This window comes from Pyxicephalus adspersus, chromosome 1, assembly GCF_032062135.1.
Source record: "Pyxicephalus adspersus chromosome 1, UCB_Pads_2.0, whole genome shotgun sequence".
Lineage (NCBI taxonomy): Eukaryota > Metazoa > Chordata > Amphibia > Anura > Pyxicephalidae > Pyxicephalus > Pyxicephalus adspersus.
This window is the reverse complement of record NC_092858.1, coordinates 12144615-12163005: the sequence shown is the minus strand read 5'-3', so window position 1 is coordinate 12163005 and position 18391 is coordinate 12144615. Positions and strand designations below refer to the sequence as shown.

At 40.9% G+C, this 18391-nt stretch overlaps 1 protein-coding gene across 1 annotated transcript; it reads left to right on the top strand.

Annotated features, from left to right (window-relative positions):
• Positions 1-665: 665 nt before the first annotated feature.
• On the top strand, positions 666-16902 carry CHORDC1 (cysteine and histidine rich domain containing 1). Its single transcript, XM_072402552.1, has 11 exons — positions 666-896; positions 3804-3853; positions 3939-3995; positions 4528-4688; positions 5388-5491; positions 7525-7583; positions 7774-7844; positions 9105-9210; positions 10937-11056; positions 11593-11655; positions 13273-16902. Exons 1-11 carry the CDS (start codon positions 833-835, stop codon positions 13420-13422), a joined length of 1005 nt encoding a protein of 334 aa, XP_072258653.1. The 5' UTR covers positions 666-832; the 3' UTR covers positions 13423-16902.
• The last annotated feature ends 1489 nt before the right edge of the window (positions 16903-18391 follow it).

Genomic DNA, 18391 nt, shown 5'->3' with positions numbered 1-18391 from the left:
TTGTTTTTTGCAAATCAAAGCATGGCTTGCTCCAGAAGTTAATGAATGTCTAGGCTCCATAAAGTTTTTTTTTTTTTTGCTTTGTTTGTTAAGAACTGACAGTGAGGATTTTATACAGTAACTGACACCACACTGCCTAATAATATGTTGAGACAAACATCTGTCCTAATTGCATTTATTAAAATAATGTACCTCTTCCGACTTACATACAAATTCAACTTAAGGACAAACCTACAGTCCCTTTCTTGTATGTAACTGGGGGACTACCTGCACCTTATGATATAAAGGAGGCCTGGGAAAGGCCAAAATGCATTACTATATCTGCAGTCTGACTAGAATATAGAATGTTTTGGTGTTTTGTTGGATTTGTGTCTATTATTTCCATTTGACACATTTCTGAGGTCCTTAGAAATAAACTAAAATAGATTTTGCATTACTTCAGAATGCAAAACCTCAGCCTCCACATCTGTTCTCATTAGGTGTCCCCTGTTCTGCAATTTATCAATTTTAGAGTTCTGCTGGATTTCCCTGGCAACGGCACGCGACAAACAGCACGCTTCCGTTGCTATGCACGTGGAAAACTTTACACGCACGCGTAATGATCCTTCAACTGCGGCTCGTGCGGTCCATCACTGCGCCTGCGTAGTGTCTACTCGCTCTCTTCCTGTCTCAGGCCCGACTGAGCTCTCGGCTGCGGTTCGGGGACGTACGCATGCGCGGAAGGTTCGGGAAAGTTCCCGAGTGGTAGCCGGCGTTTTCCGGAAGGAAACGAAGTCAGTTCACCTCCCTGTTCGGGTGTTAGTGTGATCATCGTGCTGCTGTGTGTGTCGCCATGTCTATGCTGTGCTACAACCGGGGCTGCGGGCAGCGCTACGACGCCGAGAACAACACTGAGGGTGAGCAGACTGCTGGTGTCACCCGGGGCAGGCATTGGGGGGTTGTTATGTGTATATGGGGGTATTAGGGGGTATGATTGCAGAATATTGTATCTATCCAGCCTTCCTGGGGTAAAATGATGGCTGTATTGCTGGTAACCCTTTGTGAGGGAAGGAATGGGATGTGGGGCCACCGATGGACGCCCAAATGGGATGGGGCACGTGAGCTGACACCGAAAGATAAAGGCGCCACCTTTGGGTTATTAAAAGGTGCCAAGGGAGCTGGCAACGGGGTGCATGGAAGGGATTGGATGCGGGAGCCGCCATTAGAATTATTAAATTGAATGCCGCCATTGGGACACTTAAAAGGGACGCAGGAGCCGGGATGCTTCAAATGGATTGGATGCGGGAGCCAGGACGCTTGTAAGGGATCGGAAGCGGGAGCCGCCATCGGGTCGCTTAAGGGGGATTGGACCCGGGAGCCGCTATTGGGTCACTTGAGGGGGATTGGACCCGGGAGCCGCTATTGGGTCTATTGGGTCACTTGAGGGGGATTGGACCCGGGAGCCGCTATTGGGTCACTTGAGGGGGATTGGATGCGGGTGCCGCCGCTATTGGGTCACTTGAGAAGGATTGGACCCGGGATCCACCGCCGGGTAGCTTGAGGGGGATGGGAAGCGGGAGCCGCCATTGTGTTGCCTGAAAGGGATGGCGCGCAGGAGCTAATAACGGAAGGGATTGGAGCCGCCATTGGGACGGTGGCGTCAGGATGCTAGGGCCGACATCATCATCATCTCAATCCTTGGTGGACTTTTAAGACAAAACTAGTTCCACTTGCAAAATCTGAGAACAGGCAGGTCATTATCACAGAAAGGGTCAGGTGGTGTCCCCAGGTAAGTATATACTTGCCTTCCTGTTCACTATCTCCATTAGTAAAAACGCAGCTGAGCTGGGTCTGCCGGGATTCAATGATCTCCCACAGGCTGGCCGAAGAATATGTATGCCGGAAGAGGAAGAAGACAGCAGCCCCTGTGACGGGACGAGGACATATAAGTATAAGTAAAGTATAAGTAAAAAATTGCAATCGGGTAAGGTTATTTTATTACAGAACGGACCTCGTCTGTCCTGTCTGCAATAAAGAACCGCCTGGTCGCAGTTTTTTATAATTACTTATGCCTTAAAGCAGCGGTCGGCAAACCCCGGCCTTTAGGCCAGATACGGCCTAGCCGGTAGTTTGTTCCGGCCTAACGCCGCCTGGCCGTGCTCCCGCCTACCTCTGAAATGGCCATAAAAGTTTGCCTACCCCTGCCTTAAAGGCTCGTTCACACAGTTACCCAGATTGCTGACATCTGTAGTTATAAGTAAGAAGATGACCTCTCTCTGGCAGGCATGTGTTGCAGAGTAACACGTCACATTGAAATGCATTGTGATGTGCAGGTGCTGAAACTTCATCCAATCCTTTATCCTGGTGTTAGATCCTTAACCAATCATTATTGGCCAGGCTGGGGACCATAGACAGTACAGGTGACTAGTCCTTGGTCTTCTGTCTGCTTTCTTATGCAGAGAAGGCCTCCAGAGTATAGTCCATCTTTATTAGGTTTCTATCCATGGGGTTATGTTCACTTCAAACAGGTTTTCCCATACAAATCAAGAGAAATGCACCTGTACACTTATTTTTAAGCAAATGCCATCGAAACCGGGACCTGGAAAAAGCAGATAGTTGTCATGGGTTAGGATGAGCTTGTCCTGGGACTTAAGTATTGAAGGGTTATGATGTCTGGTGTCTTTTGTTATCAGGTCATCAGCATATCATAGTCATACAGAGACCTCATATAGTTGCTGCTTGGAGATCCACAAAACATGAGTGGGAGCCCCATCTCACTATACAGACCGGTCCTGCACTGTGACTGCAGTGTATGTAATACAGGGGAACCCCCATCCTACTACACAGACTGGTCCATACTGTGACTGCAGTGTATGTAATACAGGGGAACCCCCATCCTACTACACAGACTGGTCCTGCACTGTGACTGCGGTGTATGTAATACAGAGGAACCCCTATCCTACTACACAGACCGGTTCTGCGCTGTGACCGCGGTGTATGTAATACAGGGGGAACCCCTATCCCACTACACAGTCTGGTCCTGCACTGTGACCGCGGTTTATGCAATACAGGGGAACCCCCATCCTACTACACAGACCGGTCCTGTACTGTGACTGTACTATATATATTACACCTATACTGTCTGGTCCTGTACTGTGACTGCAGTGTATATAATACAGGGGAACCCCCATCCTTCTATACTGTCCGGTCCTGCACTGTGACTGTATTATATATATTATAAGGGAGCCCCCCTCCCACTGCACAGACCAGTTCTAGACTTTATATGCAGTAAATGTAATACAGAGGTGCTACAATCCCACCACACAGACCAGTCCTGCACTGTGGCTGTAGAGAATATAGTACAGAGCAACCCCCATCCTTCTACACAGACCGGTCCTGTACAGTGATTGCAATATAAGTAATACAGAGGAGCTTCTATCTTTAAATTCAATACAAAAGTGCTACCTTCCCACTACACAGTTCTGTCCTGTCCTGTGATGGCACTATATACAATATAAGGGAGCTCCCATTCCACTGCACAGACCGGTCCTGTATTTAAGCTTGACCTGTTATTAGACTCTTGCATCCCTGTATAGCAGGGCTAGTGTGAGAGGAAGAAGCAGTACAAGGAGCCAATCAATTCATTGGAGAAAGGAGAAAGTTGGGTGACCGGGAGATATGATCATTGCAGTGCTGCTTCGTGTTTATTATTGGTTGTCCTGTAATGGGGCCGTGTGTTCCTCTCTACATTAGTTGTGTTCGTTTGCAATACATTTAGTACAGAATCTCGGGACACATTACTAATGCCATTATTTGTTCTGCAGGCTCCTGTACCTATCACCCTGGTGTGCCGGTGTTTCATGATGCTCTGAAGGTATGTGTATTAGAATGTTTTGTTGGTAGTGGGTTCATAATGGAATGTACTGTGTTGTGACTTGTTTGTATCTTCCCATACACAGGGCTGGTCGTGCTGTAAGAGGAGGACAACAGATTTCTCAGATTTCCTTAGCATTGCGGTAAGTGTGCATTGTTTGCCTCTGCTGTGATTACATTGTACATTTTCCCGTGTGTATATTTTGTACATATTTGTGTCTGCTTACCAGGATCTCTTCTATGGTATTGTTGAATTGATTCTCAGCGTTCTACGTTCTGGGTAATTAAACATAGGGAGACTTGCATGCAGAATTGCACATTTTGCATATGAAAACATGCTGAAAACCCCAAAATATTATATATTTTCTGAAAGCAGGGGAACCATAAAAAATAAAAAATTTTGTTGCACAGTATCGGCAGAACTGATTATCAAACATGTAGAAAAAATACTCAGATTACAGATCTGCATGTATTTTATTATTAATAATAAATAGGATTTTTTTAGCGCCAACATATTATGCAGCGCTGTACGTTAAATAAGGGTTTGCAAATGACAGACAGTGACACAGGACCCTGCTCTGAGGAGCTTACAATCTAGATCTGTGTATTTTAAATCGGCTTTGTGTTTTTTGCCTGCTGTGACCACTTTAATGAATCTTTTGTGAACAATTGCAGGGTTGTACTAAAGGACTCCACAGTAATGAGAAACCTCCAGAACCTGTAAAGCCAGAGGTGAAGACCACATCAGAAAAGAAAGAGCTGGCAGACCTAAAGCCAAAATTTAATGAACACATTATACAAGCACCAAAGCCTATAGAGTCTATTAAAAGGCCCAGGTAAGTGGAATTCAGGGAATTGATATCTACACCCGGTGTGGGTCAATATGGAGAATTAGAAGGGGCAAAGGGCTTAGAGTAATATAGTACTGGGGCATATATTGTTTAGAAGCAACATGCTATATATTAAACAGAACTAAACCTGTGATACTCACCTGTCTCTATTCCCTATCCTGGCAGCCAAAGCTGACACTGCGAATGTACAGATCAACTTTTTGCTAGATACCCTAAGCGATCAGGCAGGTAAAAGGGATTATTGCAGAAGAGACATCGCCTGTCCCTTTCTGCAATGATGACTTGCCTGATTGTGGGTTCTAAAATATGGAATTTTCCTTTATGCAATAGGTCTACTAATCACATTTTTGTTGGCTGTAATTTGACAATTGAATATTAAATCTGACTGACTAAATTGGATTTCTGTATTTGTGTACTGCAATATAGGCTTTAGAAGATTAAAAAAAAAAAAAAAAAAAAAATCAAAAACCGCCCACTGAGGTGGAAAGTACTTATGCAATGCATGTATGATTTCTCTGTGCTTGTTGCTGGGAATATTGTCACACATTCTGCATTTATGTATTGTACTACCACTAATACTAAGTTTTAGGTTGCTGGCTTCTTATGTTTGATCTTGACTTTGCCAATCAGTCTTCTGTCTCCGGCTACCTTGTACTCTCTTCTAATTATGTAATGTCTTTACAGCCCGGATGAGCCTTTGACACGGTTACAACTGAAGGTATCGGCTTCTTTGAAGCAAGCACTGGAAAAGCTGAAACTTTCCTCCGAAAATAACAAGACAGAAGCAGGTAAGAAGATACAACTGTACCATGGACAGTTTCATCATAAAGGGGCTTTATTTTCAGTTTTTTACCATCTGGATCATCTTTTGTGTTACTTCTTCTTATCCTATTTGGGCTGAAATGCTTTCCCATTTACAGCAGACACCAATTTTTGGATTACAGCATGCATTTCTAGAATAAACGGTTAAGTATCCCCGCTGGTTAAGATCTGTTAGTTCTGTTCATACATGCTAACATGATAATCTAAATAGTCCTATGTAAAGACTTTTTTTTTTTGCTAAAAGTGGTAGATAACTTTTTGTGTTTTCAGCCGGAGCTTTTTTGTAAATTCCGGCACGAACCCAACAATGAGTATTTTTAAATGTAAAAGCGGTACATTTATGAATCCTCATTATTTTAAATTTCCCGCCTACCATCCCCACAGTCTCCCCCCCCAGCCTAAGGCTCTCAAGCAGATGCTCGGCTGGCATCTGCTTCCCCTGGTCTAGCGTCCCCAACATTCACCCGCTGGGGAGGCAGATGCCAGGTCGCTTGTGTATATCCTGGCGATGTGCGGCCTGCATGGCCAGGGGAAGCAGATGCCAGGCATCTCTGTGGACATTGCTGAAGGACGCCACGGGCACTGCTGGAGAACACTGCTGGAACGTGGGAACCAGGTAAGACTTTCAAACTCCCTGGCAGTCCCACCTTGAGTGTGGCTCAGGGATTAAGCTTTTGGCACTGAAAATTAACCCCAAGACACACTCGGGAATTCCACCAGGGAGGTTAAAGCATGCTTGCAATCAAAAAAGGTAACCAATGAGCATCTTGAAATGTTTAAAGCAAAATAAAAAGTTTGCATCAGCAGTGCTGATGAGGTCAGTCAGTTTTTGGTGTAGATGAATGCAGGTGTTGGTACCCAAAGTGTTAAAATATTATGTAGAGTCCATAGTCATGTCATTAGACTGTGAGCTCCTCGGAATTACAGTTAGTGTCCCTACCATGGTCATATGTCATTACCATAGTCCAAGCTCAGTTTGAGGAGAAGCTAATTCAACACACCAGTATGTTCCTGGGATGTGGGAGAAAACTTGGAATGAAGGAGAGTGCTGCAGCTCTGACATTTTTGTCTTTAGAAAGCAATAGCAGATTGGATTTTTCTTGGTTCACCAAGGCTGACCCAATGGAGTTTTTCACACTTATCTGCAGGCATGAAGATTTCCACCTAATTATATTTCTACAATACAGTTTTTAGACTAGTGGGTTACGGCCTGTTCAGCAGGGCTGTAAAGCTCCATCACCTCTGCTATACCTGATGTATTTTCCGCGTGTCTGTGTAGCTGCTTGTATAGCACAGTAAGATCCGTTGTCTTCATTGGTGAACTCAATGCTGTTAGTTCGACCTTGCTGCTCATGTGTCTATAAAAAGCAACGGGATATGATTACTGGTGTGAGAAAAGAGATGGAAAAATACATTCTTTCCACACTCTCCAGCTTAATCTGTTGTTGCTCTGTGCTGACCATGGCAATTCGAACTATCAAAACGTGAACACAGAGCACTGGACTGTATTGGATGAAATGACACTGAATGCAGCACAGTGTTTTATTTTCCATGATGTCTTCTGTGTGTTTATTAGATTCGATTAGAAAGTTTGTGTTAAAGCAAAACTCCAGCATTAAAGGTGACTGTAGTTAAGGCAAAGTTCATTGGGAAAAAAGAACATAGCATTTAGGAGTAAATGATCTACCTCTGCTCTCCATATGATTGAATGCTAACCTCTTCAATATTAGGAAACCGACACTGAAATGTCTCTCTAAAACAGACATCTAATGTTTTAGAAAGGAATTGGATTGAAGTTATAGACTTCACAGTATTATCCCAATTTTTTGTTTAAGCTGGATGAAAAGCTGTAGCCTGGTGGTGGCCCCCAGGGACCCAACTTCCCCCAACCACCTTTCTGAAAAGTGCAGCTGGGGAGAACACTCCTGCAGCAAAATCTGCATTTAGATAATTTTTCCTAATTAAATACTTACCAATGTTTCTCTTTTTTTGTTTGCAGATGAAGACACAGGAGAGATCAAAGTTGGAACTTCCTGTAAAAATGGTGGCTGCACAAAGGTACAAAATGACTTCTGTGCTGGTTTATAGCTTTCAATGTTTACATGTGGCAGGGCTGCCATCTCTTTCTTCCACCCAGCTTGTAATTCACATGTGTACAACTTCTCTCGAGACCTTTCTCTTGTCCTTGTCTTACTTCCAGCCTATAAGTTGAACACTGATGAGCATTTTATTATATTTTTTACCATAGACATTTGCTGGACCACAAAGTAATGAGGAAGTATGTCAGTATCACAGTGGTGTGCCTATCTTCCATGAAGGGTATGTATAAATATTGTGTGTTATAGACTGTTTTACATTACCCACTAGAACCATACAAAGGTTTGCAGGAAGGGAAGGATACATACATAGACTGGTTGAAAAAAGATAAGTCCATCAAGTTCAACCACTAGCGAAATATATCCCAGATATAAAACCCTATGGTAATAGTTGATTCAGAGGAAGGCAAAAAAAAACCTGGTACAATTTGCTCCAAAAGGGGGGAAAATTTGTTTCCTGCGCCTGTGAGGCAATCAAATGTTCCTGGATCAACAATCTCTGTTATCTTTACGTCAAACATTTAATACCCAGTTACATTCTGTGCTTCTGGAAATCATCCAGCTTTTTCTTAAAGCAATCTATAGAACTTGCTGAAACTACTTCCTAAGGGAAATATCAATATTGGTACCTCCTACCAAAGCAGGGAAGGCAGCGATGATGGTGTGTTTATTAAAGAAATTTTATGGACAAGTCTGAAAAACAATATACATATGACACCAAGATTCAAGTTGCACATGACTTTTGTATTTTGAATATATTTTGCATTAAAATGCATTAAAATTAAAAAATAAAAATCTGACAACTGTGTGCAACTTTCATTAAATGGTATTTCAATGAGAAAAATATAGCAGTTTCTCATAACACAGCACATTAACAAACTAAATGTCATATAGTTAGCATTTCTTTATCCACTTAGTGAATGTCTGCTTTAACCCATTGTTGTTAAAGATATAATTTTTACATCCTGCTTTGCCAGATTAAAATCAGGGATCTGGTAATCATAGCAACCCAGAGTTTGTTCATTTGTATAGTTTACTCAGGGCATTCAGGTAGCGTTGATCTGTAAAATCTTTAAAAATATTGCCTATAGCCAATATAGGGTACCATTATTGGGACATCACTGCTTCATAGATGTGCACTTTTGAGGCTGCTCGTGTTTGATATCCTAATTCCTCAGCACAAGTTTCGTACTGAAAATATATTATAAGTAGTAGCTCGCAGGTCATGATAGAAAAAAATGGAACTACCACCATCTTTTCTTCAGGGGCTTTAAGTTCAGACTTTATATAATGTTTTAGGTATTCTTCAGGTTTAGGCTGCCAGCAAAACTGTTAACCTTAGTGACAAACGCTAGCTTACCCCTAAAAAAGAATTCATTACTTGTTACTATTACTTGTTCGTGTGTTGACTGTTTAAAATGCCATCTAATTTTTATGGCGGACACAAGAACAATTATATTAACTTTTTTTCCTTTTTTTTTAGGATGAAATATTGGAGCTGCTGCAAGAGGAAAACGTCAGATTTTAATACGTTCTTATCACAAGAAGGGTGTGCGAAGGGCTCACATCTGTGGGTTAAGAAGGATGATGTAAGTTTAGAGGTTAAAGAACATGTAATGTAATATAACTGTTTAATGGAAATATAAATATTAGGAGTCGAAATTATGAAAAAAAATCACTATAACCAATATTTTGTCATCTCATTTTGCTTGTATTGCATAGACAATGTTAACAAACATCTGGAGGTTGTGGTTTACATTCTGTGTGTAAAGGTGAAGTCCTTTAATATTTCTTTGTTTTGTGCTGGTAGCTGAAGTAGGAACATCTGTGTTTTTTTTATTTTATTATTGTTATTAATACTATATTAATACGATTTATATAGCTCTAACATATTACGCATCGCTGTACTTTAAATAGGGTATAATTACTAAATCCACAACTCTCATTACATCATTGTGGTGGTCATCTCAGATGAAGAACAATGCCACCCTTACAAATAGCCAAAAAGTTCATTGGTGTCAGTTTAGTTGACCTGAGAGGCAAAAACTGGTCATTACCCAAGGAACCCCCAGCAACCTCTGCAGGAACCCTGATTGAGAAACGCTGGGGTGGAGGATCCAAGTAGAGGAGTGTGGGATTTATAATCGTTATATGCCATAAAACATTAAATTGTGAGCTCCTTTTAGGGACAGCTAGTGACATGAGTATGGACTTTGTACAGCGCTGCATAATATGATGGTGCTATATAAATACTGTGTAATTATAATAAAACTGCAACAGGATTCAATGAGAGAGATTCTGCACTGGATTTCTAAAAGATACACGATACATTTTTTTATTTTAGGAAAGGAAGTAAAATGTATACATTTATCCAGTAAGGTATAAGCTTAATCATGGTAATGTGAATAGTGATTCAGATCAAAGGAAAAAAAAGGTATCTCTCGACAGGCCACCCCTTCCCAGCAGTGTATAGTTACCTTTATTTAGCTGTCCTTCCTTTACCTATTACATAGGAATTTGATCCACGTCTGCAAGTTCTGTTTTGCTGCATACATAGCACTAATGACTACCCACATGTGAGTGTTCAGTCTTGTGGATTGGTTTATATAAGATCCCATGCACTCTATCTGGAAGTACTTGGCAATGCCAAAGGCTGCAACAGGAAGCAGCGGCAAAGGAGGAACATGATTAAGAGGAGTGTGAGGGGGAATACGTCAAAAGAACATAGCATATTGTATCATGTGTTGCCCTTGTTTGAAGAAAAAAAACATGCTGCATTTAAACACATCTCACTACATTCTATGTGCTGCAATATACAAGAAGGAAATGCTTAATTTTGTATTTTATCTTTTGCTGCCCTTTGGTGGCCACACTTACTACTTCTTGGTATCTCTGGTCGGTGGCAGCCATAATTAACACACAGACTTGACTTCAAATACATCTTCTACCTTTATCTCCATTTCATGGTGGATTGATTGAAATAATACCTTACATTTTAGAGATAAGGTTATTTGTACGTCATTCTATCTCATAGGAAGTGACCAGGGTATGCAAGGACAACATCATAGGGATAATTTCTGTACTTGCTAAATATGTTAAAATTTCATGTTTTTTTTTCTTTTGTTTTAAGGTTTTAGATATTAGATATTTATTAAAACCTTGAACATGAACTAGTGTAGGATGTTTTTGTACAGCACTGGTACAAACTGTCTAGTTGATGTGATCATCATTATATGTGCATGTCTAGACACAGTGAAATCATTTTGAAGTGACAATATAGCTTGTCATCTATGCACTTTTTTTTGTTTGTTCCAGGGTAAAAAGGTTGTTCCATGTCGGCATGACTGGCACCAGACAGGTGGCGGCGTCACCATCTCAATCTATGCAAAAAATTCCATTCCTGAGCTCAGTTTTGTAGAGGCCAACAGCACGGTGGTAAGTTTTTAAGCAACTTTAATGTTGCCCTGGTTGGCTGTAAACCTTCTGATTTTCACAAGCTGGGCTGACAAAAATTGGCTGTTGTACAGAATAGGTGCTTGGGGTCCATAGGGTTCTCTAGGTATAAAATTAAATCATTTAATTCTTTTTACAGGACATAGAAAGGGAATGGTTAGCCTATGCCAAGACTTTCTCAAGTGCCAGTTTGGAATATGTGGCTCTTTAACAGCCTTTCTTTACCATTTAAAATAAAGACTAATGGCTTTTTCTTCTGTTAAAAGGAAATGTAATAGTAATAACAGCTCAGCTTTTCTATACTCTGGTATATAATTCTTTGGGTATCATTCAGGTAAAGACCAACATGGATCACAATTCTGAATATCTTTATAACTTAAAAAAAAAAAAAAGTTATGTATACTATGAAAATCTGAAACATTACGAAAGAGATTTTAGGCTTGTGAGCATTTATGTCCAACTCATGGTGTATTTATATCATATTTCCTTACATAGAATCTGCCCTTATTGTCTTTCAGGTCAAAATTCAAATAGTATTTGATGGTGAGAAAGAATTCCAGCAGCATTTGCAGTTATGGGGGGTAAGTATTGGTAAAAATGATGATCACCTGGTGGATTTGTGCTCACTCGATAGTCTCATCCTTTTTATCTTGCTAATGTCCTCACTAAGGTAGATTTGGTAGGCATTAAAGATAAGTGACTTGAATCAGCACTTAAGAGTTAGGCTAGGTACACATGTTCAATGGTTCTCGCTTGATAATCGGCTCAGAACTGATATCGGACAAGAATCTTGCGTGTGTACAGTGCTCGTCCATCGTCTGAGTGACAGTCATGGCGGATCCACGAGCGATGGATGACAAACGATTATAATGGAAGTGAAGAGGAGAGAGTGCAGCAGAATGCCGCTATGTCCTTCTCCCCCTCCCTTCTCCATAAAGCAGAAGGTGCTGTATGTACGATGCGCAGTCGTTAGTCGTTGGAAAAGATTGTGAAAGATCTTTTCCAACGACAATTACTGTACGTGTGTACATAGCCTTACTCTCTTCTAATGTTTTAAAACAAAGTTTATGAAACAACTATAAATCTAAAAACTAATGATAAAGATGAAGAATGTTGACTTCATCGGATGCACCCCGCTCCCAACTTACTAGGTTTAGTCTGAGGACTTGTAGCAGAAGTGCGGTATGCAAATGACAGGGAGGCTGTTTTTTCAATTTTAAAAGTGATTACATGGGTATAGAAGATGAATGAAGGAATACTTATTGAAAATGAGCAATATTTCTTAGACAGACCATACTTTATAACTCCAGTTTTTGCCACTATTTGAGAAGTTTATTTGAGGCAGCTGGCACATGGAGGATGTATCTGCGCCTTATTTCTGTCTATAGCACTTGGCTATTTGTAAGTGGTTGGTGCAGTAAGTACCTGTGCTGCATGCTTACTGCTTTAAGTCCCAGTTTGAAAAATCCTTTATCAGGCAGGTGGTTTTTCACAAAGGGACTGGCAATGTCCCTTCTGCAACCACTGTTATCTGCCTGATTGCCCCCCATCTTTGCTTTGCATGTATGTCTCAGTGTTGGCTTTCCTTGCGTGTGCGGGGAATAAATTAACTCTCATGCAGCACTGGATTTACATTATCCCAGCACGGCCAATCAAGATGATTGAAGATTCCATCCAGAAAGAAAAGCAGGAAGGGGATAGCGCCCTGTGATGAAGCAGGGATATGTGAACATTACAGGTTTAGTTCCACTTTAAAGCAGACCTTCTATCAGACAAGGTTTGCTGATTCAGTCTGGCCCCCCTCACTACTTAAATGCTGCATTTACCTGTGTGGAGAGAAAATATATTTTTACATACCTTTCCCCACAATCTGTAGAGCAAGGATTGACTGAAAAGTTCCTTGTGTAGACGGAATACCGTGTAGACCAAATCTTGCAAGGAAACAAAGCACAGTGCAGGATCTCCTCTGTATAGGTTTTGTCTACTTAATACTCCATGGGATCTGTCTAGAAAATGAATGTCACATTTGCCTGTCCTGGGTGGATGCCAAAATAATGTTCACAAATTCAAAACTTTTAGTTGAGTTGTGCATTTAAATGTTGCAACCTTCTCATGGTATTTGCCTGTCATTTGCTGTTCACCCTAATTTGCATTATGGAAGTTTGTTTTTTTACATTTTTAAATCTTTACATTTTTAGGTTATCGATGTCCAAAAAAGTTATGTGAATTTGACAGCGACAAAAGTAGAAGTTTTCTTGAAAAAGGCAGAACCTATGACCTGGGCCCGACTAGAGTTACCCCAGAAGGTTGCCCCTCCAGCCGAACAAAAGGACACTGATAAAGCATAAGAATGACCTGACAACAGAATGAAATGCTGGCTAGTAGTAGGAAATTAAGTGCTTTTATCAAGTGTCATGTTTTGCTGACTGAGAATTTGTTTTCAAACTATGGCTTTATTATTACCTGGTGCACGTCTCATTACATCTGTATGCATTTTAAGTGGCGATACAAAAGCATTCCGTTGATCGTCACCAAGTCAGTTTCTTCTTTTTAGTAAGCACCTACACCTAGACAGGCTTTCTCCCTTTCAGTTGGAAAAAGGCAGAGTTCAGTCCAATGTTGGATTTTCTGCCTGGAGTCCAAAGGAGCCGCCTCACTCCCTTTACAGAACGGCTATAACAGGCACTATACAGGCCAAATCTAGTTTCTCAAATTTCATGCACCAGGTTTTTAATGTGCTGCTCCATGCATGCCACTCCTGTGCGTCTTTAAATTTACTGTGGAGTCTTTGCTGGTCTCAGTACTTTAGGAAACAATTCCCAGGCGCTTTCTCTCCAGATGACTGTCATTAAAACACTGCATGGGTGGGTGTTATTAATTGCAGAATATTGAATGCAATGACCTATTTTAGCCTCCCGTCTTACAGGACATGCAGCACATCTCTAGGTTATATAGTGTGCAACACTGGTCATCTCCATTGGTGCTTTAATGATCAAGTGACTGCAAATGGGGAAAAAAAAACTCAGGGTTAACAGGGAAATTGGGACAGTAAAAGTTTTGGTATACTAGACCAGTGGTCCCCAACCTTTGACAGCAGCACCCAGTAAAATAAAATAAAATTTGGCCACGGCCCAGTATATGTACAGCTTACACTACTCTGCTATTCTTAGCAGCTCGGCCTCCTGTCAGCACACTAGCTATAGCAGAGCAGTGTAAGAGAGTTGGTGTGTTGTCAGGTGTTAGAGCTGCTGGGAATGGCGGAGATGTGTAAGCCTTACATACGTTGCCCTTCTATTCTCAGCAGCTCCTGTGTAAGCAGTGTGAGGAGAGACGCCTTTTCTCCTGCTGGTGGCGCTCATATTGTCACTATCTTTAGAGCAGCGTTCTCGGCACTTCTGCCTCCTGTTATGCCACAGACCACAATCAGTCCGCTGCGCAGGGGTTGGGGACTACTGTCCTGGACCATCAGACTATGAGCTACTGTAACCTGGCTGAATTTTCCTTATTTTGTGAGAGCAAAGAAATGCTGTAACAAAAGAATATTTGGAGAATTCAGGCCAATGTACCAAGAGCTATTGTGAACACTGTCCTTATCTACCCAATGTGAAATGGGCTGAATGTTTTCTTTTTGTGATTCAATATTGCTGACTTGTTTTGTCGGTAACACATCACCAAGAAAATTGAAATGCATTATCTGTCTCTTACCTTCATTTGATCACACAGGCCTCACTCTCCACACTTTTATTAGCTTCCGAAGTTGCAGTTTTTTACTTTGATGAATGACCACTTGCTGGTGAAATCTGCTGCTGTGCTGGTCAGATATATTACTGTTAATCTCAAAGAAAAAGGAGTGGGAGCTAGAGTCCAGAAACAGATGAAGGGTTTGCATTACAAGTAAAAACCTGGCACGCATAGCCGGAGGAGGCCATTGGTATTTGGTGACGTCTGATGGCCTATTCTACATCGTCACACCAGTCTTAGAAAATCATTCTTTGAAAAAATTGCCCCAACCAGGATAGGTGCTCTGTTTTTTGTTTCAATGCAATATTTTTTAAAAACAAACTGTTAAACATACCTGTTCTATTACTTCAAAGCCTTAGAGAATGTTATCATTTTGTATTTTCACATTGTCACATAATATATTGTATATTTAAATCTTTTGTAAATATCCTTGAATTATTCATGTATGTTTTAGATGGTTGCCTGTATGCTAACAAATCATGCTTAAAGATATATTGACGAAAGATTCAAAAACCAATCAAAAAGTTTTACTGAGGTCTGTCCTGACCAATCAGTGCCACCTGCTTTACTTTTCTGCAAATTTGTTATTTAATTTGTTGCAATAGGCAGAGCTGCTGCATTGTGTCTCTTTCAAGGACCACTGAAGCTTTTTAAAAAAAGTTAGAAACATTACATTGAATTGAAATAATCCTGTGCCTGTACAGCAGTATAAATTGTTGGAACTTTGCTGCAGGCGAGAGTTAATGGTTTTTTTTTTAACAATACATTTGGGCAGAAAGACATTTGCTTAGTTTGGAGATATCACCCACATAGATTTATGAGCTAGTGCGGCCTTATATATAGACATGCAGGGTGTAGGATTGCACTCTGTTCACTGAAGAGCTAAAAGTTTGTGGACACCGGACCATCACACCTTGCAAGCTCCCTTCCAAAACCATGTGCAATAATATGGAGTTGCCTGACCTTCGTGACTATAACATCCTCCAGTGTTATGGAAAGGGTTATCACTGTGAGAATTTTTGCCTTATTGGCCACAAGAGCATTTGTAATGTTAATTATTAGACTTTGGATTAGAATTACAATGAATCCCACATGTGGTCGGTTGGGGTGAGATCAGGATGCTGGTAATATAAAATATTACAGACTGACATAACCTACAATAACAACCTCTCTCATTATTGGCCATATAGATAGCTTTCCTTTGTCCCAGAGCAATATCTGTAAAAAAAACACTTCGATTTAACAGTCACCCGTACCTTTAGGATGATTTTTACTTTAATCTAGTTAGGGCTGTGTAAGGGAAACTTTAACATCAAAGAGAGAATTTGCTGGTTGTATGTGCACACATCTGAAATTGGACGCTTTCAGGGACCATGGCACATTCCCTGGGTGCACCACCTGGCACTTTTCAGTAACCACCTGGCTGTTTTTGGGTGGTTACTGAATAGTCGGGTCACAATACACAGTACAGGTGCTGCCACCAACCTACTGTTTCTTCCACCCAGCTTAAAAAACTTTCTGGGAAGAACACTGCAATGCCCCTATTCACTGAAACGAAAGTGCTTGGGACTGTGGTTGAGCCTGCGGCAAATCACTGCAGTTCACTGTGTTTCTTAATAGGGCCCTTACAGGTTGGCTTCCCTGGTGCATTGACACGGGCTCTCAGGTCTACACTCTGGCCCAGTCAAATTACCCCAACGAACTAGTGAGCATTCATAGCCCACATTAGAATTAGATACTTTAAATTCCTTATTTACCACAGTCAGTTGGGTTTTGCCATTGGCTCGGGCCTAATCTTTATCCCAGTTCTAGGCTTGTCTGTGTTGACACAAAGGGAAGACTTTCTAAAAGCTTTATTCAGGAATGGAAGGCTTGGGTGACTGCAGTCTGTACACCCTGAGTGTCTCTCTTCCTGTTTGATCAAGGGTTATGTAATAAACCCATGGGCCTAAGTCGATATTTGGGAAGAGAGAGGGGATTATGGCACATTGTTTTGCTCTGCTGAAATATTTTTCTCTGTTTGATGTATGTCTTGCAATTTGTTTTCAAAATGTTTTCTCTTTCTTTAAATAAAGGAAAAAAATCCAGGTTGTTATAAAGCTGACTTTGTGCAAAGGGGTGCACAATCCCTTTTATGGGTTTATATAGTAGGTGTGATGGTCGGGTGTCCACACTTCTGGCCGTATTGTCCACATTGAGGGCCATGCCAGCAGAATGCTGTCGGTGGACAGAACCAGCTCTGAAATTCCTTTTCATAATTTGGCGATGTTGGATTTTTTTTATGTCCGTTAATGAAATGCAAGTCTTTTCTGAGAATCCCCTAAACTTTTACACATTTGCAGAGAACTGTTATAATTATTGTTGAACAGGATTTATAAAGCGCCAACATATTACGCAGTGCTGTACATTAAATTAGGGTTGCAAATGACAGACAGATACAGATAATGACACAGGAGGAGGAGGGGACCCTCCCCAGGAGAGCTTACAATCTAGGATATTAATCTTATTTTACTTGAACCGTTTACCAATCTGCACATTTTTTTTTTTTACCGACGGTTTTCTTACCGTCCTGTGCAGTAATTCAGCTAAGTACTTCAGTTAAGCTGCTACATTTTAGAAGGGAACAAAAATAGATTTTATGGATGTTTGAAAACTCATCCTTTGTAAAGGTTTCTTTATAATGTATAAAATCATCATTTGAGAAATAAACATTTAATGCAGGTTGCTTTCACAACATGGTTTAGAGCATTCCGGAAGTTTTAATAGAAGCTTTGCCATTGTGCAGATTACCACTTATAAAGCTTTAGTTAAGTACAAAGTGGGTGTGATTTATTAATGCTCTACAAGACAGACATCATGGGAGAACCTAGGTGATCCAGCAATCTTTAAGAAATCTATTTGCTATTGGCAAATGTTTTCAATTCCTGGTTTGTTGAAACACTCAGGTTCCCCCATGATAGTCTATCTTGTCCAATGTTGGAGACCTTTAATAAATTAGGCCCAATGTATGCCACTGCCACTACCTCAGGCAAATTTGGGGACTTCTCTATCACAATGTAATACAGAGCAGAATAATCAAACCAAAACCCAATAGTTCTACCCTTGGTATAAGGAAGATGTCTTTAAATATCTTTCTGTAATGAAACAGAAACATTTACATATTTGAAATGTTTGGTGCTGTAAACATTATCTTTTGTTTGAAAACTGTTAACGAGTTATGTCACTCAGTGATATTGCAGTGGGTAGAAGTGGCCTGTTGGAACCATTTCATTTTTAGGATTGGTGGCTCAGTGGATGTCACTTTTGCCTTGAAGCAGTATGGTCCCTGGTTGGAATGTCTAACAGGACGTTATATGGAGTATGCAGATATATGCATGTATGTTTTATAATGGTATTCTCTGGCCATTCCTGTTTCCTCCTCCCAATCTCCAAACTGGCCTTGGACTATGCTAATGAAATGTGAATATGGTGGGAACATACGACTATGACTGTGGGCTCTGTATAGAGCTGCAGATGTATTAGTTCTTAAACCCCACAATCCCAAACCTCAGTAATTCTTATAGACCTTAAATAGCA